The following is a 10,790-nucleotide window of genomic DNA, read 5'->3' as shown; positions in this document are numbered from 1 at the left end:
ACCGGCGCAGAGTCTTCGTCTCCCCGTCCAAGGTCCGTTGGTAATTTGGTATCACGCATCTATTTTCCCCCTCGCTACCACCTGATGAAATGTCTATGAACAAAAATGTGTGTTGATTTTGGTTTGCAGATCCACCTGAAACACACGTAGAGCTGTGAAATGATGGAATCGTCAGTTGGTTCTGATGAAAGAAGGATTGAAATGGTATAAATTGAGGGGGGCAGTGGGTGTGGGGAAAGGCTGATGGAAGATGGTACAAAGATGGTCACGGATGCGTCTGCTGAAAAAATGATAGAGGAAATACCATATGTGAATGATGATGCGCTGAGAACAGCACTGATTGAAGCAGCGCTGTTTACGGGTGATATTAGCACTGCTCAAGTAGATGCAGGCTATGGTTTTGAGATAGAAGAAGGAGAAAAGGACAGTGAAGGGGATGGGGTCCAATCGCAACCCATGGTGCCTTGTGTCGGGATGTAGTTTTTTTCGAAGGAAGAGGCTCAAAATTATTATAATCATTATGCAGAGAGTTGGGGGTTCGGAACAAAGGTTTCAAGTTGCAAGAAAAGCCAAATCACCAAGGATTAGAATAGATATGAGTTTGCTTGTTACTCCGAGCGTACAAGTAAGAAAAACACCCAATCAAGCGGCAGTACTGGATCGAAGAAATGTAACAGTTTACGCAAGACAGAGTGCAAAGCTAGGATGGTGGTTGTTAAAAAAGATGAAAAATGGGTGGTTACTATTGTGGATTTAGAACACAACCATCCTCCCTTGAGTCCCTCTGGGGTGAGATTTCTAAGGTCACATCACACTATTTCGGATGAAGATCATGAGCTTATTGAGCTGCTTCACAAGAATAATATCCCCACACGTAGAATCGTGTCTATTCTTTCAGATTTGCATGGTACTGTGCGAAACATCCCATTCACGAAGAAGGATGTCAGTAACCTTAGAACATCGCTGAGGAAGCGCACAAATGATGCTGGAGACATGGCTGAAACCATCAAATATTTCCAACACCTGCAAGCAGAAGATTCATCATTTTTCTATAGCATGGAGTTGACCAAAGATGGCACAGTTGCTAGCCTGCTCTGGGTGGATGGGTCATCAAGGGAATCATATAGGAAATTCGGTAAGTGTGTTGTTTTCGACACAACATACTGCACCAACAGGTATAACCTCCCGTTTGCCCCCATAGTTGGTGTAAGCAACCATGGTCAATCGATTCTGTTTGGATGTGCATTTTTAAAATATGAACCTATTGAAACTTTTGAATGGGTATTTGAAACCTTCTTAAAGGCACTGGATAGGAAGACACCGCAATGTATTATGACCGACCAAGATAAGGCAATGGAGAGTGCAATATCAAATTTGCTTCTAGATACTGTTCACAGACATTGTATGCGGCATGTGCAAAAGAATGCTAGTACCAAACTTGGGGTGTTGTTACACCGAAAAGAAGGTTTTCAGGAAGACTTGAAGTCGTGCATTGATACCTCCTTGAATGAACAAGAATTTGAATCAAGTTGGGCTGTTATGCTTGAGACTTATGGGTTGCAGGACAATAGATACATGCAACACCTGTATGATACCAGGAAGAAGTGGGTCCCCTGTTTTTCATGGATTGCTTTTTTCCCTTCATGAGTACTACCCAGAGGAGTGAGAGCATGAATAACTTGTTCAATGATTTTGTGCATCTAGCTGATTCCATCCGCAACTTCATCGTGCAGTATGAGAAACTTGCAGTCTTGTCTAGACGGAGATGACAACCAACGGTACATAACAGTTCAAACAGAACCAAAGATGTGGTCGGGTTATCCTATGGAATCACAAGCTGCAAAGTTCTATACTCGTGCTTTGTTTGAAAAGTTTCAAAAGATGTTATATAAGGCTACAACATATGCTACAGTTGGTGGGGACACCCCTAGATCATATTATGTGTATCATATTATGAAAGATGACAGTAAAAAGTTTTTGGTACATGCTGATCTGAGCACTCAAACATTTACTTGTGTATGCAAAAAATATGACAGAGATAAAATGCTTTGTGGGCATATTTTAAAGGTGATGACGAAACTAAATGTGTATGTGATACCTGAGAAATACCTCAGTGATCGTTGGTCGCTCAAAGGATCTAAGCACACTTCAACCAAGCTGTTTTAGAGAGATATTGATGATGAATCAAGTAGGAAGGTGAGATACATTCGGCTCTGCAAGAGATCAACAACTATTGTAGCTGAAGCTTGTAAAACAAACCAAGGATATCAGCTGGCGATGAAAACAATCATAATTTGGCAGAAAAAATGGAGGCCATTAACTCAACACCACAAGTTGATATCAACAGCCAAAACTTCCAATTAACTTCCAATTAACAGAGAGTAACATTTCAATGGTAAAAGATCCCCAGAAAAAGGTTTCGAAGGGTAGGCCAAAAAATTCCACCAGATTAAAGTCTTCTCTGCATGATAATGACGGCAGATCAGCTACCAAAAAGAGGAAAATTTCAGCAAAGCAATCAACTCAAGACTTATGAAATGAGGTGAACCCATATCTCATAATTTGCTTTTCTCTCATTCTTCCATACTATGTCTAAAACCAAAAATCAATTGTTTTTAGGTTTGAGGGATGAGGATCGGTGTGGTCGACATCAGAAAACTACTCTTTTTTGGATATTGCTGAAACCATGTTAAACACGAGGATGAGATTGCATAAATTTTTTGTAAGTTTGTATAGACTTGTTCTGCATATGGATGGGTTGTGCTTATGGATAAAGAAACTTATGGATGATGATACTACTTATTATGGATGATGATGCTACTTTCATGTTTTTATAGATAATGAATTATTACTTGTGTATTATGAATGGTACTACATATGGATTCATATCTGGTAATTCCTAGCATATGGAACACATGTTGACCTGCTTAGCATTAGACGTGTGGTACTTGTGGTATCACATGATACTAGAAGGTATCACATGATTTCAACATTATAAACAACATCTTATATCTTTGTACACTGGATGATACCATATAGAACAGGTGTTGATACCACTTGGTATCATCTGATATCAGATGATACCAGATAAATACCTAATTCTAGCATGTATAAACATATTATAACACAAGTATCAGATGATACCTGATGATACCATGCAATATAAAATCTGGTATCGGTAGGTACTTAGTAGTACCATACTAATTCTTGTTGATACCACTTAGTGTTGCAAGGTATCAGATTACACCGGATGATAAATGATAATATCATCTAGTATATATTTTGGTATCAGTACGTACTTAGTGGTATCACATCATACCACCACCTAAATCCAGTATACACATGTTTTTAACGCAAAAGTATCGGATGATACTAGATTATAAATGATGATACCATATAAAATTTATTTGGTATCAGTATGTACACAGTGGTACCATACTGATACTTGCTAATACCACTTAGTATCAACAGGTTTCAGATGATACTTGATGATACCTGATGATACCATGTAATATAAAATCTGGTATCAGTAGGTACTTAGTGGTACCATACTAATTCTTGTTGATACCAGTTAGTGTCGCAAGGTATCAGATGATGTCAGATGATTAATGATGATATATATTCGGTATGTGCTTAGTGGTATCACATCATACCAGAAGGTATCACCTAAATCCAGCATGTATACACATGTTTCAACGCAAAGTATCAGATGATACCAGATGATGATGACACCATCCAGTATAAAATTTGGTATCGGTATGTACCTAGTGGTACCATATTGATACTTGTTGATACCACTTAGTATCCACAGGTATCAGATGATACCTGATGATACCATCCAATATAAAATCTGGTATCGGTAGGTACTTAGTGGTATCACGTAATACCAGAAAAAAGTATCGCCTAATCCCAACATGTATAAACACGTTATAATTTTTTTACACTGAATGATACCATGTTGATACTTGTTGATACCACTGAGTACCAACAAAGCATCAGATAATGCCGGATGATAACTGATGGTATGAACAAATGTAAATTTTGGTATCCATAAAAGTACTCAGTGGTGTCACATGCCAATGGGTATCGGCAAGAATCAATCAGTATCAACTAGTTATGTTTTCATTCCATCATGCTAAACACAAAAATGGGACATAAGCAAATTTGTCTGATATATACGTCTTTTAGTCAAAACAATGTAAGTGTTTTCTAGTGGGTCTACACGGAACATCAACGCTCCCATGTTCTGGTACAAAACAAGACAGTCTGGTGCACAAAAAAAAGAGAGCAAACATGCCTTTAGATTTGACGTTTTGGGTGAAGATCTTTAAGATGATAATATATCAGCTTGTGTGCTATCTCCATACGGTAGTTAATCATGCTTTTCTTAACAAAAAGAGATGTATTTCATGTCAAACCCACCGAAAATGGTCAAAAGAAAATTTAAGGCGAAAAAATGAACTCGAGAGATTGAAAGTAATGTGTTGTATCCTATCAGAGTTTTGCCATTGTGACACTGAATCATTTTCAGAACGCAATATCCGCAATCGTGGCTGAAAAACAAAAACAGAACATAGAATCACTTGAAAAATCTCTGTATGGGGAGGGGTATGTGTTGTGACTTTATGGCACGAACATGAAAATGTATATGCAACTATGAAAAAGTTTGTCGAACATGTACACAAGAAGTCCAAGTAGAGAATGTTCAAGATGCCTCGGCTTTGTATATCTCTTTAACCTTGAGTTCAACAGGGTAGGGGTACGGGCTTTTATAGCCCTGGAAAACCGCTTGTACAATGACCCAAATACCCCTAGGTAGTTACTAATAGAGCCTAAGGGTACAAAGGGTAAAATAAGTAGCTTCTTGGGGACCACCACACCAGCTGTCTTCCGCACTCGAGTGCACTTGAGAGCTGGTCCCCAGACATCTCGGCTGGAATATCCCTCGGAGTCATGACGGGCAAGCTTCCGTATTCTGACCTGGTCCGAATCGTCGAGGGGGTGCCGGTAGCGCCTAAGTGTTTTACTCGAATACCAAGGCATCTTGGCCGAACATGCCACCGGAGGCATGATACTCGAATACCAAGGCATCTCGACCGAACATGCCACTTTGAGGCTCGCTTTGTGGCGAATAGGATGGAAAGGAGGGGCCGGTACCAACAGTATGAATCAAGATTGATTGCAAATTAAAACAATGTATCTAACTTACAGTCCTTGTTGTGGGGAACCAACATACTGTACTTTGAAAATGTCACAAAATCCAAAAGGCTTATCACGATAGTTGTCAATTGCAAGAACTAAATTGCTACTCTGAAAAAATGTCAGTATAAAAAACGAAGACAGGTATCACTCCACAAAGGGATTGAAAAAAGGAAAAAAATCTGATGTTTCATATCATATTATTAGTAAACTAAGAAAATCAGGAAAGTTTTAGTAGGTATCATTACAAAGGGCAGAACAGACTCACCATATTGTCCCATAAAGCTTTATGGTCTGCTTCAATTTTGGTGGGGTTCCGTAGAGAGTCATAGATTTGGACAACTTCGTTTGATACATTGATGATAATCAGAAACCAATGGCCGCTTGTAAGAATGGGCAAGTAAATCTGTTCCAAAAAAAAAGGAAAAAAACACTTACATGAATCCAAAAAAAGAAAAGTTTGTATTGAAAAAGAAAGGAAGAAGATGGAATAAGGAGACATACCCTCTCAGTTTTATCAAGATCGTACTTGGCAAATGAGGACCTAACCTTGGCAATGTTGCATTTTTCAATGGGGAGAATCAATTGATCCTAACAAAAGGTATATAATTAGTATCATTATGGGAATACTATATTGATGATAAATGAAAGTTAAAAGATGAGATAAATGAAAGAAGAAATCCACTCACAACTACTACTGGATTGACGATAATCTTTGTTTTTGTATCCCAATTAGTCATCATTGCATTGCAGCAAAGCCACATGAAGTTGTTGCTAATCTCACTAGAGTATTTCAATGCTGGCATGAATTCTTCTTCTGTTACATATGTCCCACATATCTGAACCTTTATTGCACTTTCATCTCCCTCAAATGTGCATAGTACTTGCTGATGCCAGTTTTTTGTGATGAAAGGGTCAGATACCTTAGCCTTTTTGCTAAGCTCTGCTACAGCCTCCATGCTTGTATGGCTTCTTTTACCTCTTGTAGGGCGCACTTTGCTAGCTTTTGGCAAGGTAGCAGGATCTGGAAACCTCTCCCCATTTGTGATTGGCTCAATCAATGGGGGCACTTGAACACGTGAAGACCGGGAATCTTGTGATGAGTCCTCTATGACAATAGGTGTTGGGTCTCTGAGTGGCTGTAGCAAAAAAATATGTAAAACATCAAAAAGAACGCCTTAAAAAAGGAAATGTACCACATGATACCACCTGATACAAAGATTGGTGCCACATGGTACATGCTTTATACCAATTTTGGTATCAGTTGATACCAATTGGTATCAACAGGTACCAACTGATAACTTAGCTGAAAAGGTGTTTTACAAATGACAACACTAAAAAATTTTAAAAAAACCAAAAACATGTCAAAATGATAAAACTTAAAGGCACTTACATGTTCCTAGTGTGTCGAAAAATTCATCCTGTGTAAATACAACATTAGTGGCAATGGATGACTCGTCATCATCTTTGATAGTATTGATCTTAGCACATGTATCCTCTTGCTTAGTGCCATCCTTATCGATATCTGTTTCCTTAATGCAGTCCTGAAATGTTATGTGTGCAAACCCATTGCTCAACTCATCTTCTGGTATCTTATTGCTCAACCCGTCTCCTGCTACTTGGCCAACTTCAGCAACAATGTTCTTAGCAGCATCAACCCCAATTTTTTACCACTTCATCCATGACATTTGTTTTGTCACCCAAAATTTGCTCCTTCCCTTGTTGTGGTACCCCTTCCTCTTGTGGTACATCTTCCTCTTGTTGTGATACCTCTTCCTTTACCTGAATACCCATAGACCTCCTACTAGAATTACATGCACCTCTGTTCTTCATAAACTCTTTATGGAAATCTGAAATAATCTGTGCATCTGTCTTATCTAGAATAGCTTCAACTTGCTGTATACAATACATATGCTGTTCAAACTTTCTTCAAGCCTAGCAACCAAATACATATGCTGTTGTGGTGGATTCTCCTTATCAATATGTTTCTCATTACCCTGTTTATGAAGCACAAAAAGATATGAAAATCATCACTTGAGGAAAAAATATGGTAAAAAAATTGATGAATGAAGAAATAAAATATAACCTCATCTTGCATTCTGACATGAAAACATGTTTCCTTGCTAACATCATCAGTGTGATGGCTAATGTGCTCTGAAGATGTTCCAGCTCTATTATTTTGAGCATAAACAGTTTCAGAATAATCTTTTAGCTTTGAAAAAGCATAAAATCAAAAAACTATTGTTAGAAAAAGTCATTTCAGTGCAGTCGGTGAAAAAAAGTCCATATAAATTTGAGATGATACCTTAAGGGATGAGTAATCAGGCTTTGTTGATGATGCTTTTATGACAAGTGATTTGACATCCTCTAAATCTTTTGTGGTGACAAATGAAATGCGTGGTATCCCACCTAAAGCACCAATAACAACCACGAAATCCATGAAAATAACCTATAAAAAATACCACAAAAAATATGATAACACATTCTTAGTTGGTCAAAGAAAAAAAGGGAATCCTCCTAAGAATATTTCTTACGTTAAGAATGTGGATGCAACCTCTGATTTTGATGTGTTTTGCATTGCATACTCGATACTCAGCAATGCCATGGATTAAGCAATCAGTGATATGATCACACCAGCTCAAATGTTTGATCTTCTTAACATCCAAAATAGCAGCAATATAATCTCTGTTAACTGACAAATTTGTCCCGAGTGCAAGATATATGCAAGCGCTGCCAGTAAAAAAGATATAATGAAATCTTCTTCCATATTTTCAATACACATTAGTTGATTGGTGTTGAACACAGATTGTCCCCTCCCATTTTCTGTGTATTTGTCCTTTACCCTGGTATCAACATCTTTGGCTAGTTGCACGGGTAAATCCCCATTTGGAATCCCAAGCACCTTCTGCACAAGTGGCCTTATTCCTATCTTTTTCCCACATACATGTAGTGTCTCGGTTGAGCAGTTAACACTATTAATCAGCCACATTGTCAAGTATTTAGGGAATTCGCAATCTTTCATTGAAACCAAATGACCAAACCCATTGTTGACCAAAAATAACTTCTGATTCTTAGATAAACGAGCAATCATCTGTGGTATGTATCTAGCACTACATCTATATCCTATGTTATGACCCTATAAAATAACATTCAGTACCAAGTGTAAAAAAAAAACGGAGAAAGAAAAAAAAACATGTTATATTACTACTGCTACAAAAATCACAGGGCATGTTATGCAAGTAAAAGAATCATAATGCATGTAGCAAAGAGTTAGGATCGGGTACTTACAACTTTTTCTACTGATTTGTTTGATTTGCTTGCAATGAATTTGATCGCAGCCTTCTTTGAACTGGAAGCAACTGTTTGTGCATCATTTGGTGCCTTCCTCTTGACCCCCACACCCTTGGGTCCATAACCACTCTTTTTCGAGCAGCCAACATTTGAAACTTTTTCACCAGGATTGTGGTTAGGCTTTGTAAACCTTCGAGAGCATCTAGACCCTCTTTGTATCACAGAGACAAAATCGCTCTCATCTGATAGTGCTGCCATCCCCTAACAAAATATGTTATATGATATGAACTTTGTGTTAGCTATCAAAAATGAAACACATTAATACATTTCCAAACATCATTGAAAAAATCACAAATGAAATTGGCATTCCAAAAAGATATGTTCTAAAAATATGTTGGATACTGGGATACAATGCATGCATTGGGTATCATACCCCCCTTGTGAAAACAAATAAACACATCACATTGCTATTGTGAGGGGGAAATCGATATGCTAAAAAACTGCACAAAAATTATTCTAGGGTAGTGTGTCTAATCTAATTTTGATTTTTTATTTATGATATACATCCATTTCGATTAAAAATACATAAGAAAACCCTACGAATTTGAACAACAAACTATGTATCAACAATCGTATTGAATGGAGGAAAAAAATCAATGAGCATATAGAAAAAGTGATTCCCATGGATGCATGTATGGATTACCATAGGCGACGGGAAGCGCATGGTCGGAGGGGAATGGGAACGGCAGCGGCGCTGACGGAGGAGAGACACCGGCATCCCCCGCGTGGCCGGATGGGAAAAGGGAACGACGGCGGCGTTGACGGAGGAGAGACACCGATGCCGGGGAGCGCGTGGCCGAAGGGGAAGGAGAACGAAGGCGGCGCTGACGGAGGAGAGGCACCGGCAATGGGGAGCGCGTGGTCGGAGAGGAAGGGGAAGGGCGGCGCGCATTGACGGGGAGAGCGTGGTCGGAGGGGAAGGGCGGCGGCGGCGACGGGGAGAGCGTGGACGGAGGGGAAGGGCGACGGCGGAGACGGGGAGAGCGTTGTCGGAGGATGGGCGGCGGTGGCGACCGGGAGAAAAATGAGAGAGGGATGGGGGAACGGAGAAGTGATGTTCGAACAATAGATCCCGGCGTAACGCTTCACGTTAGAATCATGTTCGAACGGTGTGACGTGCTATAGTCTTTCTGTACAATTAGTTGTCTATGTAACATGAAGAATAGAATTAATATTGTTGATAATTTCAGTAGCTAATCCATTTAGAAAGCTTATAGCTAAATTACATACACGCAATTAATATATATTAGTCCGATTGTGTAAACGCTCAAAGTGCCATGCACGCGAACCCTAGCTCGAGGCTGCCGACTATCGTCTGGTCGTCGCGAAGGCTGCAAGAAGCGAAGCTGGATGCAAGAGCGTTGGTGAGACCAAGACGACCCTGCGACTCTGGCTCTGACGACGACTCCTTGTCGCTTTCCACCATTTCGTCGTCAGCGTCCTCGGCGCCGGCGGGCTCCTCCTTCCTGGCGGCGGCGGCGGCGGCAGCGGAAGCGACGAAGCCGCTACGACGGAGCTCCTTCCAGCGGCGCCTCATGACGCGGGAGGTGCGGCCGTACACCGCGCGTCCGATCTCCTTCCAGCAGTCGCCGAGGCGGCGGTGGAGGCGCAGGAGCTCGTCGTCGTCGCGGGCGGTGAAGGGGCGGTGGTAGAGGTCGCGGGCGAGGTGGTGGCGCCACCTGTCGCGGCAGGACCTGGCGGAGCGGCGGCGGGGCATGCTCCTGGCGATCCGGCTCCAGCGGCGGAAGCCGTTCTCCTTGGCGAGCCGCTGCAGCAGCGCGTCCTCCTCGGGCGTCCAAGCCGGTGGAAGCCTGAGGCGCACGATGAGCCTCGGGCGCGGGACTGACGCCGGAGCCGGCGGCGATGACGCCATGTTCACCTCCCGGTCCATCTCGATCTCGCTGAGATCTCGAGCAGAGAGAGAGAGAGAGAGAGCTATGAAGTCGATCGAGAAGAGAGGATTCTGAAGAATCGTTTCAGCGATCGGTCGATCGACGATGAGAAAATTGCTTGCTGCGTGGACTGAATATATAGCGCTCGCTTGTTTGTTCATTTGCGCAGTCGGAGTAGGAGTGCTTACGTCGGATTGCGCACTCGATGCATGCATGCATGTGCCAAAAAAAAAAAAAGCGACCACGTTCGTTTCGGAGTAGGTATTTGCGATTGGAGTATATTTAATAACTCAATTAGTATTTCAGGGAAATGCTGTTTATAATCTTGCCCCTGCCAGGATTTTAAAA

General features: G+C 41.0%; 2 protein-coding genes across 2 annotated transcripts; both read right to left on the bottom strand.

Annotated features, from left to right (window-relative positions):
- Positions 1–2,125: 2,125 nt before the first annotated feature.
- On the bottom strand, positions 2,126–6,158 carry LOC102718212. The gene is made up of 4 exons (XM_015841489.1): positions 5,889–6,158; positions 5,704–5,790; positions 5,468–5,605; positions 2,126–2,213 (listed from the first exon to the last, which is right to left on the bottom strand). Exons 1-4 carry the CDS (start codon positions 6,156–6,158, stop codon positions 2,163–2,165), a joined length of 546 nt encoding a protein of 181 aa, XP_015696975.1. The 3' UTR covers positions 2,126–2,162.
- Positions 6,159–9,817: 3,659 nt separating this feature from the next.
- Positions 9,818–10,441, bottom strand: LOC121055485 (transcription factor MYB77-like). The gene has a single exon (XM_040527981.1). It carries the CDS (start codon positions 10,439–10,441, stop codon positions 9,818–9,820), a length of 624 nt encoding a protein of 207 aa, XP_040383915.1.
- Positions 10,442–10,790: the final 349 nt, after the last annotated feature.

This window comes from Oryza brachyantha, chromosome 10 (genome assembly GCF_000231095.2).
Source record: "Oryza brachyantha chromosome 10, ObraRS2, whole genome shotgun sequence".
Lineage (NCBI taxonomy): Eukaryota > Viridiplantae > Streptophyta > Magnoliopsida > Poales > Poaceae > Oryza > Oryza brachyantha.
Note: the sequence above shows the minus strand (reverse complement) of the source record. Positions and strands in the feature narration are given on the sequence as shown.

Coding starts and splice junctions, on each gene's coding strand:
- LOC102718212 (XM_015841489.1), bottom strand. CDS start 6,158: ATGGAGGCTGTAGCAGAGCTTAGCAAAAAGGCTAAGGTATCTGACCCT. Junction 5,791..5,888: donor TCGTCAATCCAGTAGTAGTT/GTGAGTGGATTT, acceptor ACCTTTTGTTAG/GATCAATTGATTCTCCCCAT. Junction 5,606..5,703: donor ATCTTGATAAAACTGAGAGG/GTATGTCTCCTT, acceptor TTTTTGGAACAG/ATTTACTTGCCCATTCTTAC.
- LOC121055485 (XM_040527981.1), bottom strand. CDS start 10,441: ATGGACCGGGAGGTGAACATGGCGTCATCGCCGCCGGCTCCGGCGTCA.